Raw genomic sequence first — 18992 nt, 5'->3', positions numbered from 1 at the left:
GCAAAGATTACAGTGTCACATTTTGGCTGGATCTTAGTCTAGTTCACCATTGTTCTTGTTTGGCTTTGACAGCCATGTCACAGACATTATATGTGTCATTGCCACCCTCTTCAGCTGTGTTTGAGGATGCACACCAAGGCTGATCAAGTGGTTTCAGAAAATTCCGTTCTCCCACCTACATTTTAACTTCAAAGAAATATATGCAGTTTAATCCATGTTAAAAAAGGAAAGTAACAATGCACACTGTATTTAGTTCTTCAAAGGACCTTGCTTTAAATTAGTTTAGTTATCGTCATGGTATATTATATGCACAATTTTTTACTCTGATATGGTAGCATCAGCAATTACGTCAGCAAAAACGGAAATGAATTTACTATGATTTAGACCATCCCTAACTTACTCTCTCAAGACTCAATTGACCGAACAAAGTACCTTGGCTTGAATCTATTCATATAATTAGCACCTAGTTTAAGACTGTTCTTTTACTGGAGCACACATCATTTATATATCAGAAATTGGTTTTCCATATTGGGCTTGCGTGTAGGCTATGATAAAGAGAAAACTCACTTTTTCATTTTCTTAATTGGTTTTTAAGTTGTTTCTTGGTGGTGTCAGTAACTTTAATTTCAGGGATTTTCTGATCAAAATAACTTGTGTCATGCAAGTATACCATACTGCACAAGCTTTATGAGGTCTAAAACGTGTCATGGGATTTGCTGGATGAAATCCTCAATTTGCCAGAAATTTGACAAATGCTCTGGCTGAATTTCCAACCTGTACCAGTTTGGGGTTTTGTTTGAAATAACTGCAAAAGATCTTTCATTCAGAGTTGATGAATTAAAGCCATGAATAATTATCAGCCCAGTGTAGATGAACATTTCTTCGTCTTGTGTCGTTTTTGCTGCCAAAGAGTCTGGCTTATGGAGAAATAGTTGCCTCAGACTCAGTGGCAGCTTTACATTTCATCCTTACACTTTCACATAAATTTTCCTGTTGACCTTCCCTGCAAAAATAATTTAGTAAATTTGTATTTCCCATGTAGAAAAAAATCACTTCATTGACAACTACTTCAGTTAAAGTTATATTAACATAGGTTTGTTTAAGCACAAAATCACACTTTATCATGCCTAGTTGTTTCACTTCAAATGCAATACTGCATGTTAAAGTCAGTCCCTAGTATAATCAGTTTAAAAAATTAAAGACTCATTTTTATCTTATAATCATTTCGTAAAAAAGATGGACACTTATGGTGATAAGTTGCCTTTTATTAATTTCATTGTCTCATTGGATTTGAAATCAAAAGGTGCTCTGCTAATGATAATCTGTGTTGAGTAAACATGATATAACAAGGTTGTTTAAAGCACTGCTAATTAATCATACCAGATTTGCTTTGTTTGAAGTGTTTTGAAGGGCTGATAATTCTGTCACTTAGCCTGATATGCGTTCGAGCATTAATAGAAAGTGCACTCACACAACAGTTATCACTGACCACTAGCTGTAGTATCACAGGATGTGAATGAATAGATGGAGTTTGATTCCAGCATTCATTGTGCCCCTAGGGCTTGAATGGTAAGATACAGGTAATTTAGTACTTTAAAATAGAAAGAAAGCACTTTTCACAGACTAGCACCTTGGAAAATGTTAGTTGTCCTACTTTAAAAATGTATTGACTGGTAATGTCGTATTTGTTCAGCCCTGAACACAAACACTATCTTCCAAATTCTGTATGATGATGTTCAGAGAAGACTCCAGTTGCCTGGATTCTATTACCTTAGTTTAGCTGACCACCTTCAGTGCCATCATTGGCAAATTACAAAGTTCTTTAATCTGTCTATTGTCAAGAAAGACCAGCCAACATTCATACAGCTGCCACATCTGATGATTTATTACCTTCTTTAAAGAGACAGACCCAAGTTTAAACAGACCTTACATTTTGCAAAAACAATATACAATAAATTTTACCAGGATTTTCTATGAGGTATATATGCTTGTGTTTCAGACTAAGATCCCAGCTGTTAACTAAGAGATTTCAGGCCTGAGAATGTCAAAACAGTTTATAGGGGACAGAAGTCTTTTCTCCACATACAACAATATAACAACTGGTTCAAAATGTCATTCCAGTATAAGTCATGCTCATCCATGGATGCAGTAAGCATTCTAAACACAGTCTAGCCTCAGTGGTAAATAACCCTACTGTTTAAACATTGGGGGTTGGTCCCGTATTTAGTGCACATTCTGTACAGAGCAGCGTAATTTGATCTTAGTTCTTGAACAGGATCGGTGAACTTGAGCATGCAGAAGAGTTACTTTTCTCTCCATAGCTTGCATCCTTTAGGAACACCTAACGCAACAGAAAATCGCAGTCAGTCATCTAATCTTTTCATTCATGGTCACATAGAGGAAGTTTGGAATCAGGGTCCCAAAGAGGCAATCTTCTCATTCATGGTCATATAGAGGAAGTTTGGAATCAGGGTTCCAAAGAGGCAGTTTTTGCATAAACCCAGTGTTCTAGAGCTCAGGCCAGAGAAACTGAAAAGACCTCCATGTTTCACCTTCATCCACGGCACATCAGACTTGAAAACAGTCTTGCAGTTCCTTTTCTCTGACATAGAATACATGGTTTCCAAGGGCCACAGATGAAAGGGGGGAGAAATGGGATCCTTCCATCACATTTTTTATCCTGATCAGCATATATCCCTCAGAAAATGATGCTATCACCATGTTGCCTTTTTCACAAGACATGGTTTGGTGGCAGGGTGACTCAAACTCTTTTCAGTGGAATGGGAAAGACTCTGCCCAGAGAATATTTGGGTTTTAGAAAATTGTCTTGGAGGGCCTCTGATTATATTCAGTGCCTTTCCCTTTGCTACAACTTCCTAAGGGGATGCATTCATAATTCATGTTCTGCAGCATGAGATCCACACAAACATGGCAGTACTGATTGTTCAGAAAATGATTTCTTTGGGGTTTAATTCCAGATTGTTTATGGTGTCAAAGGCCAACACTTAACCTTTTAATTCTGAATAAAGACCTCAAAATTAATTCCCATTACCATACAGGAGGGTGCTTTGGGAATATGTGTGTTTATGATTTGGATTTTTAATGTAGCTTTAACAATTGTTTAGTCATATTGCTATGATGTCTGCAGTGTGGCAGTTTATAGTGATGTCTAGCACTTGAGCATCATGCCATAGACATGTAGCATCATGCCACACCCAGTCACATTATCCTGACACCAGGCCAACAAGTCCTAATACTAACCGCTTAATGTTGAGCGCCAAGCAAGGCAACTGCTCGCACCATTTTTATGTCTTTGGTGTGGCTTGGCCAGAGTTCAAACCCGTGACCTCCCTCATCTGTGGCAGACACTCTAACCAAAGCTTAGACATTCAAGATGTGAACCGTCATATTCTGGTCCATGAATCTTCCAGGAAATTTGTGTGGTTTGCATCTGGGGATATGGTGTACCACTTCTTTTTGGTGCAAACATCATCCCTGTGTCTAGATGAGAATTATGGACAGTCATGTCACACTTCAGGATCACCTTCTTGACCATGACTACATGGACAATATTCTTTAGAATTACTAGGTGAGTTATACAAAAGATCAAGACATCAGATCCATTGTATCACTCTACTAATTCTTGATTTCTTTGTCAGCAAGGACAAAAATAATATCACAGGGCTCGAATTTAACACAAATTTCTTTGTAGCCAGAAGGACTAGTATATTGAGAAATTTACCTGTCCTGCCAAATCTTTACTAGTTCTGTTCACAAAACAATGTCACACAGCTTTCATGTACATTTACCGATTCAGTTTTAAAGTTCGAACAACCTGCAACAAAACTGGATGTTTTTTGTGTGTTTGTTTTTGCAAATTGCGTATACCAGTTACACCATATAATGTTCTTTTCCTCATCATAATTCAGCCATTCCCTGTCTTTTGTCCATTTCTTCTGAAATTTTCCATTACGCTTTTCCCTATCATAAGAATTATTCCTCATCATTCTCATTAAAGTTTTGCTTTTTTTCTGGTGGCTGAACACCTATCAAATGCCACATTTTGCCTGTCTTATAAGGAGGGAATTGTGCCTTGTTTTGAAATGCAAGATGTTACAGTATAGCTGACACGAATTATTTAAAGCAAGAAAGGGAATGGCACAGTGTCCTTTATATAAGAAAGTCAGAACAAGAAACACGTTTCAAAACACGTGTCTTTGCCCCCTCCCACAATTAAATGGCCTCTCCCTAACAAAGTCTTAACTTCAGCGGATGTTCTGCATGATCAAAGCCGTGGCTATTGTAAACACTGTTATAAAATATTAGCATCAGAAGATAGTGTTAGTTTCAGCTTGGAAAAGGTGTGTTCCCATCAAACGAAGCCATCTGACACTCTGTGCGTTGTATTTAACAGCTTCAATTACGGTATCATAAGTCGTAAGTTTGGTAATTGTTCCTAATTAATCGAACCTCAGTGTATTGATGAAATTAATAATAAGGCAGAAAATTTTCAAATCTTAGATGCCCATGCTCAGAGAATTCAATTCCCAACAAATGTACGGCATTCTGCTTGGATATCTCCATGTGTATTCAATTATTTGTTCATTCTTTTAAGGGAAAAATATAAAAACTATTCTTATCATCATAGAAAAAATAGTTGTATGGAAAGGATGTATCAATAATGTAATTGTAATAAATTGATCTAATTCTTATAATTATTTCAATGGAAATTTAAAATATGTAGTTTCCTGTTTGTGACTGTTGAAGCATTTGGGTAGCGAGCAATCAAAAAAAAACCTTAAACAAAAAAAACCGTGCAAACTAATTTCTTTGAATAGTTTTTGCCATGTTCTTTTGTGTGGTATACCGCTTTGTTGTTTGTTACTGTGGTCGAGGGAATAAAGTGTGAAATCATGTCATTTTTTCATTTAATTCGTTATCAGATTAATTAGGATCAATTACCAAACTTCTGTTGTTAATTATGGGACCATAATTTGCACTGTTAAGTGAAATGCAGAAATTGACTTCATCTTCTCATGCTAATATTTTATAACTGTGTTTACAATGGCCACTGCTTTGATTCTACAGAACATCTGCGAAGTCAAGTCTTTATTAGGGAATGGCATAAACAAATGCTGACTCTTGATAACCGAAACTTACTAGACCATCAGACTATTAACATTATGAAAGTTACTAGTCCGACAGGAAATTTTCTAGCCTCGGGCTAGTGGACTAACGCTAATTTTGAGCCCTCTATATTCCTTCTGAACATTTTATCTACTTCAGTATGGAGTGCAGAGCACATATGAACAGTGTATGTCTCCCTTGAGAATTTACAGTTACTGTCTACTATTCTTTGAAATAATTGCATTGACCTATTTATGAGACCATTGTTGATAATTCTTTTGTCCCATGGTCAACTGAAGATTGTCACCTGGATCAAGTGATCCAGATTTCATGATGCACAAAGAGACATCTTGATAAGTGAAAGAATCTCACCTGGCTTATGGCAAATATTCTGTAATTTCTATGTCTGGGAATCAAATCTGCTTGGCAGGCTGGGGTGCCTGCCTCACTGCCTGATTACAGAAATCAGCAGAGTGAGGACACTTAGGAGCATTCATTATAAGTCATCTTCTAGAGATGATGGCCATTGTGAATGCATTCAGTTGTGGCAGGAGACCCTGTCTCAAAAGGGTATCCTCCGTTTATTTTGCAGTTTCTGTCAACAGCTTACCTATGTAACCTCATAGAAAAAATAGTTTGTGGAAATAAGGTTAATTGCTCTGTTGCAGATGATGCAACTGCTACGAAAAGCAGTGTATATGCAGCATAGTGAGTACAAAATCCATTCCCCAGATAGGTGATTCTCACCCACATATTCATAGTGAGTACAAAATCCATTCCCCAGATAGGTGATTCTCACCCACATATTCATAGTGAGTACAAAATCCATTCCCCAGATAGGTAATTCTCACCCACATATTCATAGTGAGTACAAAATCCATTCCCCAGATAGGTGATTCTCACCCACATATTCATAGTGAGTACAAAATCCATTCCCCAGATAGGTGATTCTCACCCACATATTCATAGTGAGCACATAATCCATTCCCCAGATAGGTGATTCTCACCCACATATTCATAGTGAGTACATAGTCCATTCCCCAGATAGGTAATTCTCACCAACATATTCATTGTCTTTGGTATAACTTTGTATTAAATTCATTATCTTCATTTCAGCAGAGGAATATGTATCTTATAGTCACATTTATGGATTTAATTTTAGTTAAAGACTTTGGAATTTACTGTTATGGTGATATTTCAGGTTTGTCTGGTTTTCTTAGGTGACTTTTAAAAAAAAATTCTCCAGAAATCATCCATTTATAACATTTGTTTCAATATAGCATTTGGTGTACATGACATATATTTGACAGACCCTTGCAAAACTCATTGCATTGCTGCTGTGTAATCTGTGTTAATTGACTTTTTTAATCTTTTTTATATCGTCTTTTCTTTTCTTATTTTAGAGTCAATACAGTTTAGCCAGAGCTCAACAGTCTTTCAAATCCTTGGTGCAAATACATGAAAAGAATGGTGAGTTATGTAACAAATTGATGTGAAGATCAAGTTGAAGTTTACTTCCTGCTGAGTTTGTAAGGAAAAGAGAACATATTAGAATCTGGTAACTTGCATGAAGCCAAAGAGTTATGTTCCCCAACCCCTTCTCAGTGAATAGAAATTGCATACAAGTCCATACTGAGAGGGATCAGTCACACTTTCTGATGCAAGAAACATGTCAGATTGCCAGTGACAAAAGAGTTTAGAGGCATTTCTCTGAGCACACCACCCCCACCCCACCCATGAAATATGTGTTTCTGGTCAGCCAATCTTTTGTTTTTCATTGCCAACCCTAGCACCACCACACACCCACATGGAAAAAAAGTACAATAATAAATTCATGAAATTGATTTGTGTATCTAGTTGAGCTGGTTTAGCCCAGTACTTGAAGTGCTTAGTACATTATATCAACTAATCATTATATATATAATGTTTTTTTAAAAAAATCAAAGCAAAAATTCCCCAAAATTGATTTGTGCTTCTAATTGAGCTGCTTTAGCCCAGTGCTCAAATTGCTTAGTACATTTTATATAAACCAATCATTATAATATATATAATGTTTAAAGAAAAAATTCTACCTACCTACCCTAATTTTAAACCAGTGCAAAAGGAAAGACACATATTTGGGCTGACATATGCTCATAGAGCAGTTACTGTTTGAAGACAATGACTCGTCCAAACTTGATCTCGAATAATTGAAAGTTGGCACTGATTCCTTCCCATAATTTCTTGTATGTGGGGTGAATTTTCTAACAAATTAAGGGATTTTTCATATTCCTCACTACGAATTCACATATACTGTCCCTCACAGCTAGATTTTTCAAGCAGACTTTATTATCTGCTAACACCTACCTCATCTAGGGACCTTGAAAATGGCAGCAGATCTAGTTTCCTAGGAAGGCTTAATATGAAACCTCTCCAGTTTTGCTGCTTACAAACTAGAGACCTCACAAAGACCCTGCTTTCAGCTGGATTCTTTTATGCCTGGTAAGAACCTTACATTTCTAATTGGCTAGATGAAAAGTGCAGAAGGTCAGAAATGTCACTTCCTGATACAGGTACCTCTGTTATCTTGGCAGCTACCATTTGTAGGTAGATCTGTGAGAGTCGAAGCCCATCAGGTTCAGGCTATTGCTGCATCTGGACCTTTATTAATCACTCCTCTCGAAAACTGTACTTTGGTCAACCTTCATAATTGGAGCACTAGAGAGAAGGCATTTATGCATTAGGCTCATTTTTGTCAACCCAGCAAATTGTCAACTAGCCATCCTCCAGTCTGTAGTAGAATCTTATGGAACAGCTGGCAAGTTAACTTAGTAAATGTTATTGGACTATCATTCTCCCACAAGGCTGTAAAGGCCAGCAAATTAATTAAACAGGTAATGTATTACTGCAATTAAAATATAGTACTGGGGTGGTGGTAAACTAATTCTATTTTTGTAATATTTGATTGCTATTATAATAATTCTCTCTGCCCTTCCCCAGTCTGATATACTTTAGTCTTGATCCCTGTCAAAGAATGATGATATTTCAAATGAACGAAGTCACTTGGACATTGGACTGAGGCAACATAGTTTTTCTTCTAGACTTCCAAATACTCATTGGAGGGTGAATTTTCAATTATGACATAATTAGAATGGGTTTTACCACAAAAGCTTCATATTCTTAAAGAAATAAAAATTGTTTTAAAAAATGTAATGATATTCAGTTCAATTCATTGTAAAATAATTTGTATGACCAGTCTTGGATGTATCATTTTTCTTACAGCTTTAGATATATTGATGTGAAACTTTGCTGAAAGAAATTCCACCTGTTTGTATCATTCACTTATTACCCTTTATTTAATATTCCAAAGTTAATGTTCCTCCTCTCCACTCAGGGCCTACAATTCTGACTAAGTCTTTTTTTCATTATTTTTCACATTCTTTGAAAATTTTAATAGAGAGGTTCATGTGTATTGTGACTCTCATCCATGACATAAGTGATGATAAAATGATACCAGCAGATGATCACATCAGACATTTTGCTTTCAGTTTGACCTAATGCAACAAGTAAAGGTATATGATAAATATAGAATATGACCTACTTTTTGTGACAGATATTAAACATTGAAAGCGAGTCTAGTTCCTTCAGTTTTTTTTAGAAATGAATCTGTGATTTATTTATATGTAACAATTTCAGTACGCAGGGTTTTTTTAATGTAAGCCTACAATATTATCTGCACTTGGTTTCGCCCACACCGCATTGCATCCTTAAGTTTATTATTTTTATTACTATTTTTAGATTGTGTCTTTTCTTAAGTTTATTTTTTATATATTAGATTTAGATTGTTTGTTATTGTAAAATCTCGCATTTGTTTATGTTCCTTATTCTGTCACCTGGCACTTGAATTTTCCCTTGGTTATTTTTTTCTTCTGTTTTAACACTCTTATAGATGTTGTATCAATTAAGTATTTAAGAAATAGAAATTTAAAAAAAAGAATTTCGAACATGTTGCAATTGTTCAGTATATTTGTAAACATAACTGCTCTTTGTAATATCATGTAACTCACAAGATCGTCACAAAGTATCCCCAGAAATTTTATACAAAATTCTATAATTTAAAAATTAATCTATAAAAAAAATTAACATTTTCCCATCAAGATAAAACAGACTAATTTAATCACTATGGTCACAAACTGACACCACATCAGCTTATGGGTGGGTGGGTATGGGGCAAGTATGCCCCTGACTATTTGACATGGGGACATTGCCCTCTGCACCACCAGAAGGGAGGTTTTTACCCCCAATCGCTCCTGCTACTATTCTAACTTCTCCAGCTGCTTTATTTATTTTTATTGAAACCCATACATTTTTCCGTTCCAGGATGGTTCACACCACCAAAAGAAGATGGATAACCGAAGCATTTTGAGATAGAGACTCAAATCAACTGTTCTAAAAATGTTCATGCACCTCATATGTATAGTTTTCATCATCATTGGCATCACTGTGGTGTACTTGGCCAGTTAGAGGCAATTCATTAATTCGTTCCATAGAGGTGACTGGCCATATTGAGTGCTGTCAACAGTTACTATTTTAAGTTTCCATGACATTGTAAAGTCATGCACCTAGATGGCTGGCCTTCATTTAGTTGCAGCATTTTTGTTTTCATGTATACTTCATTTCATGCTTTTATCTGGATTTATAACAAGGAATTGGAAGAACCACATACTAAAGCTGTGATGCAACAACATCTAGAATACCTCTGGTCATCTAGAGCAACCTGGGTCTTTCTTAGCTGCAGAAAAACACCTTGAAGGTTATTGTCATTCATGAATTTTCAGAAAAAGACAAAAGCTAGCTGAAAAACTAATTGATGCATTGTTCATTAAAAAAATGTAACAGAACCTGAACAATTACCATTTAAAAACATGATATTACATGTGACATTCTGATGTAGTTTTGTGTAACTGTGGAATTGATGGACAGACTGGCAAATGACTTGTACCTTTTCATTATATGCTGTGATATCCAGTCTTCTTTACAAGAATAAAATTAGGGCAATATTTGTGTTGGATGTGAAGACAGTGACAGTGATTTATATGACAGAAGAGGATACTCCAGCATTACAATCTTGAAATTATTCCATTTCTAGAAAAGACCAGAAAGTTCCAGATGCACTTATCCAAGTACCCTACGAAGGACACACTAACCCAACCCAGCCCCCTTCCCACAAGTGCCATTCTGAATGAGCTGTAGATACTCTCGATAAAAACACCTTTAAGCAGCAATAAAACTTTATGTTACTTAAGTATTTGAATATTTGAATTTCAGTTGACATGTCTTCTGTCAGGTTTATGCCCATTCTTGTTTTCACTTAGGTCCAGAATGCCATGAATGTATATTTTGCAGTTACAACTAAATGTACTTGCATTTAATAATTATTAAATCATGTAGCACAAGGGATGGTTTTATAGGCTGAGTTTTTTGGTTTTTTTTGTCTTTCAACTCCTGTTTTGGGCTGATAAGTTATCAGACGACTTTCTACAATTTCAGCATGCATGGTAGCTCCATTGCAAGCTGATAAAAGGTTTGTTTGGCTGGTACCAGTATATATCTAGTTTAAACTATCTCTTCACATGACATGAACTTACTAAATGTTGTCTCAATCACTTTCAGAAACTTAGTTTCTGTGGCATGCAGCTAACATGGAAGGGGCATATAGTATAATGGCAGCCTTGACCATCCATCCTATTCCCTGTCCATCTGACTAATCTTGATAATTTTTGTGTCTAGGTCAGTTTTTATGCATTGCTGAACTCAGAATCATGCAACTTTGTATGTGCCTTGGTGAGTACAATGCCATCCCACCAAATATTGGTCAATTTGAAAAACATTTCATGCATTGGGGACAACAGTTCGTTTCTCATGTACTTTGATCTGCAAGTATCAGGCGTTGAAAAATGTATAAAACTACACTTGCCCAGAATAAACTCTTACTCAACCAGCTGTTATAGAAATAATAGTTTAATGATGCTTATGACCTAGATTAGATCATATGAAAGGTTGTTTTCTAGAACTTATTCTTTGACACTTCAGCACCAGTTAGTAATTACATAATTATGGAGACCAGTCTGCTCTCCCTCAGACAAGTGTTTATTAATATTGGAGTTATGGCAAGCACTTGAATGAGCTTGATCAAAACCAATTGAAAACAACTTTCTGGTAGAAACTTTTGTCATTCATTCAACAATTTCAGCAATATTTTCATGAGCACATCCTTTTCATTGCAGAAAAACATTGGCCAGTTCTGAATTGGCACTCTCATGATCAGAAAATTCACATGACTGCTGGATATTTTCACTTACCATTTCAAGTTGAGCAAGTGAATTTTTAACCCCAGGGGTTATACAAAATGGTCAGGTGGGGCATTTATTTCTAGTTTCAAAGGATAGACTGCTATATTTGAATGATAATATCAGGTTCTAGTTTAGTGGCGGTGTGACTAAAACCAGGCATTGAATTGTATCATACCTGTTTATTTAACGATGTATTCATGCATAAATGACATTGGAATATTTAGTTATATATATATTGAAGATGCTTCTATTGGGTGCCATATTATTTTCATGGCATTGACACTTAATTTTTATAATTACACATATTTTGGGGAAATCGAATAATGCAATGACAAATCCACAAAAATAGAGAAAAAATTGTTCAACATCTGTAAAGTGCTTAATGTATCTGAAAGATAAAGTTGATTTACATTACCTGGTTTTAAGTTGAAGAATATAAATTTGATATCTTTTTACGGGATTGTTGCAAAACACCTGATATGGTCAGGAAGACAGTGACCCTCTGTAATGACATTATGATTTTGTTCTCACAAGTTAAATGTAATTTGGTTTTGTGCCTTCAGTGTTACAAGAAGTAATTAGGATTGCTCATAGTGTTGCATGATACCAAGGATGTCAGTTTCAGTATTGACCTTGAAGGATGGTGCATTGAATGTCCTATTTAAAGTAGAAATGCACGTTGGGTGTGGTTTTCTGTATAAAACTTTGGTTAGGTACATAAAAGCTTATCTGCCCAAAAATGATTATTTAGTTGTTTATACTATTTAGATGTAGGAATGGTTTTAAGTGATTTTCAGATTTGTAATCCCATTGAAGAAACATTATATTCCGTGTATGATCTTTTGATTGGACAGCATTAGAGCTTTGCTTTTTGTTCACCCCTTGTTGGTGCATGTCGAAGGGGATATAGCATTTGTCCATTTGTGTTCATTTGTAATTTGATTCATTAAACCCTCAGTATCTTGACCCTATTACATCAACACTAGTGAAAGTTCTATGTGGATGTTTCATGGGAAGAGTAACTCGGCCATACCAAAATGATGACACTGTGACCCAAGTTTTATGCTTGAGTGACTTCTGTATTTTCAGCTGTTTAGACTCAGTATCTTGGACCCTGTTTGACATACACTCATTAAATATATTCTATAGATAAAATTTGATGAAAATAACTAAACCATTAAAAACTAGGCAACTTTTTTAAAACCAGAAGTCATGTTTGTATTTTCACCTGATCATTCATTGCACCTGCAAAATCTTGGACTCTGTCTCAACTATCCATGTGAAAATTATTGTGTGTACATCTTGTTGAAGTAACTCATCCATATCTAAACCAAGTCACTTTGACCCAATTTTCATCCTTGATTTACTTTATTTTCATCTATTTTTTTTTTTTTATACTTGTCAATATTTTTGGACCATGTTTCACCAGCACAAATGAAAATTGGTATATGATTATATCGCAAGAAAGTATCTTGTCTGTTGCAAATGTAGATCAGTTTGACCTAATATTCATGCTTGAGTGACTATTGTATTTCCAGAAATTTATTCATGACAGGCTCAATATTGTTGGTCATATTTCATCAATTTAAAATTGGTTTTTGATACGCCAATGAATGGAATTCAATATCTGCATTGAGTCAATACGACCATATATTCACTCTAATTAATATTTTTGGTTTTAGCTGTCTGCTGGTTACATCCCTAATAGCTTGGACACTATTTCACTGATACATGAAAATTACAAGGTGAATGCTGTGGAATCCTACCATATCTCAAAACTCATTTTATACTATGTTCATACTTATACATATTTTTTTCTTCAGCTATCCTTTTGTTAAATGCTAGTTTAAACTTGTGCAACTTGGCATGTGGAGGCATCCCAAGAAAAGTATCTGTCATACCAAAACTAGGTCACTGTGAATTAATTTTCAGGCTTGAGTTACTCTGGTATTTTTCACTATACCAGTCTGTATTTTGTCAGCTGCTCTTTTTATCTCAATATGTATTTTATGCGTGGAGTTTTTTTAATACATCCACTATATAGCAGGACATGCAATGTTATGATGTCCTGCCATATGTATGACTTTTTTCCCAATTTCATTGCTGTACACACTTTGTACATAACTTGCACTTGGGGCAAGGAAGAAACTTGTTGATTTTAGTCACAAAAAAAGGTTAAAGGTCAAGGTCACTTGGACAGAAGAAAAAAAGAAGTTTTCATACAATAACATTTCCTGTATCCTGGATACTTTTACCAAGCTTTGTTAACAGCTTGCTTTTGAAGTACAATTCATATTGATTTCAGAGTCAGAGATCAAGGGGACAGTGATTCTGATAAGGAAAAAATATTGTGCACCTTGAGGTTTTGATCACCTACCTTAAACGACTTCAGGATGGCTTGCATTTGAGACAAGGAAGACACCTAATTGATTCAGGGGTTACAGGGTCAAATGTCTAAAGCAGGGGTGCACAAAGAAGGAAAATGGTTTCTATTAAATAAATTCTGTGCCATAAACCATGACCAAACTTTGGAGATGGCTTAAGGGGTCTTTACATTGATAGTCAACTGAGGACAAATGGTTTGCACAAAACTACTTGATATGTTAAGCATTTGATGTGCCATTTATAGTGTTATTGTTTTTCACATTTCGTTCATCTCTTCAGTTTTCTTCATTGTCACCTTTATTGACCTTACTTTATTTAATAAATCTGAGGGCTTCATTATTTTTGGTGTAGAGAAAATTTAAGAGGTCAGGCTCTGTTGTAAGACGTGGATTGTAAAATCTTGAAAGCACTGCCAGGAATTGGTTTATCTGCATTATGGTATGGCTTGAATATAATTTCACAGTAATCAATGATAATTTTGTCTTGTGTGCCATTAAAATATAAATACTGTTTATACTTTAAGTTCTTAAATATGATTTCCAAACCCATACAAAATATTTTATTCAAATTTGATTAAATTATTTATTTGTAAATTTATAAACTTATTGGCGATGATCATTTTAGAAAAGTGATGTAATGAATAAGCTTGTACTTTGCGGTTAGGTTTATGCTAATGATAAATTTGTAACTTATCAAAATTGTATAGGTCATAAACGGAATTCTCAAAGGCAAAGCTGGGTGTTTTCTTGAAATGTGTGAATGATATTTGATTGCCCAATCATGAATATAACATTTGTCAGATGTGAGTAAAACCTCATATTTTCAATAAATATTAAAATTAAACTTGGTTCTTCATGTTGTAAGCTGAATAGTTGCTTCTGTTGGCCTTTAGGTCAGTTGAGTTTATGTGATGGTATCATCATCCTGAGTCCATCTGTTAGTACATGTTTGTGAACATAGTGAGTAGAACAGATGGATTTTAATAAAACTTGGTATGTTAGTATACCTTAGTAATACCTCAGTCATGTTAAATAACTTGTCTTCCTTGGTTCCATATCAGAGATTAGCACTTAGATCAATACACTTGGATAAACAATATATTGAACTATTATTAATGAATCTTGACCATACTTGGTAAAACTATACCTTTCTCAAAATGCATATTAGCTTAATTTGATACTCCTTAATATGCTAGTCTGGGTTCCTATATGTACTGCTATGAGCGAATCCATCCTCATACAAGTGAAATGATTAAAAATTTTGTTAGAAATCTATTCCTTTGGTGATGAATTTTGTCTCATTGTCATTTAAGGTATTGATAATCATTAGAATATTTTGTCTTATAGTAAAGTTTGCTTACACATAGTGATCCGAATGTATAAAAATCAAGTAATCAAAAGGCATACATACAGCTGTTCTTGGTTATGTTTAATATCTCTCCAGTTAACTTTGTTAAATATTTATACTAAATAAACTTTGTTTCGACCCACCACTGACGAAAATTTGTAAATGCGTCTTAATCAGTATTATGGCAGTATTAATCCCAACTCCACCTTATGGCACAGTTGGTTGGAGTCTCAACCAGTTGGTAGATTCTCTCCTGACCAGCCTGAGTCAGTGTTGTATCACATTTATATTAAAGAACTCCATTGCCTCATCATTATTCCTCCATATATAATGTTGGCTACTCCAGGTGTTCACTTGTTGTTGAGGGATTCGTGTTTATGAGTAACACCTTACCCTCATTACCTTTTATTATATTATAACCATCTAACTGGTTTATACAAGCACGCAAGCTACATCAGAGCTGGTCTTTTGATTTGATGAAGGACAGGTGAGTGGGTAACAGCATTTCTTCATGAACACTCCTAGTTCATTGTTTTGTTTTGTATTTTATTTCAACCAAATTTGGTAACACTGCCTTGGTTAAACCATGATGACATGATTTCTGATTATACAGTGCCCAGTAATATGCATGAGTGTTTTCAGGATATGTTTCGTAGAGGGGGTGATTTTGATAAATAGGTGGTTCATTTTGCTTAAAGTGACAGCATTTCAATGTTTTTAACTGCAAAGTGTTCTGTTTGAACTTGAAAAAAGATGGGATTCACTAGAACCCCTAACTTCCCAACTTAATCCGTCACTGAATATCCGTCCACATTTATCACTTTTATTGCCCCATTTTGAAATAAAATGCATGTACATTATGTTGTCAACAGTACTGTAGAACCCACATTTAAAAAAAAAAAATGATTTCAAACAAATTATGTGTGAAGATGCATCTTAACGTGATCTTGAATGAACTTAAAGGAGACCAGAAATCAAACTTTCCCTTTTACTGATGATATTCTCAACAGATTTTAATTCGACTGTAATGTTTATAAATTAAATATCATAAGCAGGTAGTAATTATATTGCGTGGAAGATACCGCGAGTCCGTAAATTGCAGAGTTTTTCCTAGTTTTGATGAGAAGACAGATCACGTGGTGCCGTGACGCAATAATAGCCAGTCCTCAAATACAAACATAAACATGGCGAACGAGACAAACAGGAGGAGACCAGATTTGGGTTGCACATTCAAAAGTTAAATCTGCTGTTTGATATAATAGTTTATGTACTGTACTGGTCAATGCTCAAAGAATTTTTTTTTAGGCACAGGCCCCGGGCTGGTGACTTAAATAAACTCAAGCCCTGATTGAAATTCGACAAGCCCGGACAGCTCATACCTGACCGGAGAAAAACTTCCCAATTTTTGGGGTATTTCGTCATCTACCTCCCGATCTCGTAATATCTCCAAATTTTTCGCAGAGAAGCCCCGATTATTACATTATGTCTGTCAATTTTCATTTCTCAGAAGAAAAAACCCAAACCATACATAAATAGATATAACGTATGCAATCCACAGATGCCATATTCTATCACTTCAGAATATTGTAGTGATGAAATCGGTGCCGGATTTAATCTAAATGCAATCAGTTCATATCTATTGTATTCTGATTTCAGCTCGAAATGTAGGAAGAACTATCTTAATTTAATCGACCTTCTACGTTTTCTACTCACCGCTCCGGTGGCCTAGTGGTTAGAGCGTCCGCCTCGGATGCGCAACGTCGTGGGTTCGAACCCCGGCCGAGTCATATAAAAGACTAAAAAACTGAGGAGTTAAAATGTTAACAGTGTGACAGAGAAACACTGATAGAGGAAATAAAAAAATAAAAAAGTACGATAGATGTAAAGAGTGTGCAATCAACGAGATGAAAGTTATATTACTTTGAGCAAATTAACAGAATATAAAAAAGTCAACAAATTACACGTGGATGTGGAATGACAAATGTGTTTACACAAGAAGAGTATTTCCTATTATTCTTTTTTTCTAAATCTTATTTGTGAGCATTATGTATAGACATAAATAAAATACTAGTTTTATAGGTACCACTGGAGTATCTACTGATGTTGTTTAATATGAAAATGTTCAGAGTTTGAGGACGTACCCATTAATTGATATTTTTTCCCACTCATATATCTTATGCCAGTTGTGAACGTAGACTATATTCGTTTTTTAATTGATGTATGTGCTTCATTTTTAAAACAACCAATAAAGTAAAACATATACGACCTATAAAATGCGGTATAATAAATACACCGAAGGCTATATTTTAGTTATCATATTTCTCTCTATTCGCAATATTCTAACTTTAATATACTTTCTTTCGAATGTGCTGTCCTCTCCCATCTCATCCAACATTTCATATATATTTAGAAATATTAAACTTCATTTTAAATTTTCCAGTGCTCTGTATCAGTACCAACTATATATGGATTCGTTGCATGTGTGTGTGTGTTCGCAAAAGATTAAAAGAAACATATACGGTCTCTATTTTTCACATTGATGCAAACTTGAATTTTGTTCTAGATTCATTCCAACAAATCTATACATGAACCTAATCTGAGCAGTTGATACCAATGCCATGTGCGAAGGTAAATATTCAAATCTGTTAAACTTTCCTCTTGAACCTTAGGTTATTTCCTGTCCGATTTACGTGCTAAATTTAATTTGTATTCTGTTGGTTCCCATTCTTGTATCGGTCTAATAAATAATATCGCTACGTCTAATTGAATATTCACATAAACAAATTGCCGAATTTTTCTACCGATAATTTTCTTCCAATAATTCTGTGACGATGGAAATCCGTGCAGATCATGGTTGTTCTCACCATGAAATCATTTATCGTTTCATTTCTTTGAATTGAATCTCAAACTCTTTTCGTTCTGATTCTATTTAATTCCTGTCTATTCCATATGTCTTAACTGTTTTCAAGTTTGAAACCGTGTCAAAGGGAAGGACCTTCTTTCTCATGTTTTCATATTGGCGCAGGGAGTATTAAAGTTTTAATTTTTATTCATTTAATAATACGTATTTCACTGTATATTTGCTATTCTGTTTTAGGGATGTGATAAAAGAATACTTGAATTCTCAATCAATTAAAGAATGTACATGGCATCATTGATCTGCACCCGGTCAACAGTGAATTGTTTCAGGGGCTCGTTCACTCATGACCTTCAACTCCATATAACGACTAAGGCCATGTTAAAAAACGATATTTAAACCGTAGCCTCTAATTGCCTGCAAATAAATGATAACTCAGAACCTTCAGATACGACAAGTTGTTAATTCACCAGACCACTTGGCGTTCCCGTAATTATCGGTGCATTTATAGTTCATTATATAATGTTATTTTCACCGTTAATTTTTCTGTGATAGGTGGTCCATTTAAACATGGGTTTTTTAAAAAAAAATATCTTAAGCGCAACAGTCTTGTGTGTGTGTGTGTGATTCGCATTTTTAAGTCGCTTTAAAAAAAATTTCAGACCTATCGCAACGATGTCTGCCCTTTGACAGTTTATGTGATGTCTAAACCTGGGGCATCATGCCGCAGACATGTAGCATCAAGTCCCACCCAGTCACATTATCCTTGAGGCCGATCAGTCCTAACACTAACCTCTTAAAGCTGAGCGCCAAGCAAGTCAACTACTAGTACCGTTTTTATTAGTCTTTAGTATGGCTCGGCTGGTGTTCGAACCCGCGACCTCCTTTTTTGATATTCTTTTTTCACAAAGCAGACACAGTGGACTACTTTTTACGGCTAGATT

At 35.1% G+C, this 18992-nt stretch overlaps 1 protein-coding gene across 1 annotated transcript in view; it reads left to right on the top strand.

Annotated features, from left to right (window-relative positions):
* LOC149801931 (ubiquitin-conjugating enzyme E2 Q2-like) overlaps positions 1-14687 on the top strand; it is a 57951-nt gene extending 43264 nt beyond the window's left edge. The window contains exons 11-12 of the mRNA XM_089956312.1: positions 6531-6597; positions 9487-14687. Coding sequence (XP_089812438.1) covers positions 6531-6597; positions 9487-9518 — 99 coding nt within the window. The 3' untranslated portion in view covers positions 9519-14687. The remainder of the gene's footprint in view (positions 1-6530; positions 6598-9486) is intronic.
* The last annotated feature ends 4305 nt before the right edge of the window (positions 14688-18992 follow it).

Source organism: Sinohyriopsis cumingii, chromosome 4 (genome assembly GCF_028554795.1).
Source record: "Sinohyriopsis cumingii isolate HCF-2022 chromosome 4, ASM2855479v2, whole genome shotgun sequence".
NCBI lineage: Eukaryota > Metazoa > Mollusca > Bivalvia > Unionida > Unionidae > Sinohyriopsis > Sinohyriopsis cumingii.
This window is presented reverse-complemented; position numbering and strand designations above follow the sequence as displayed.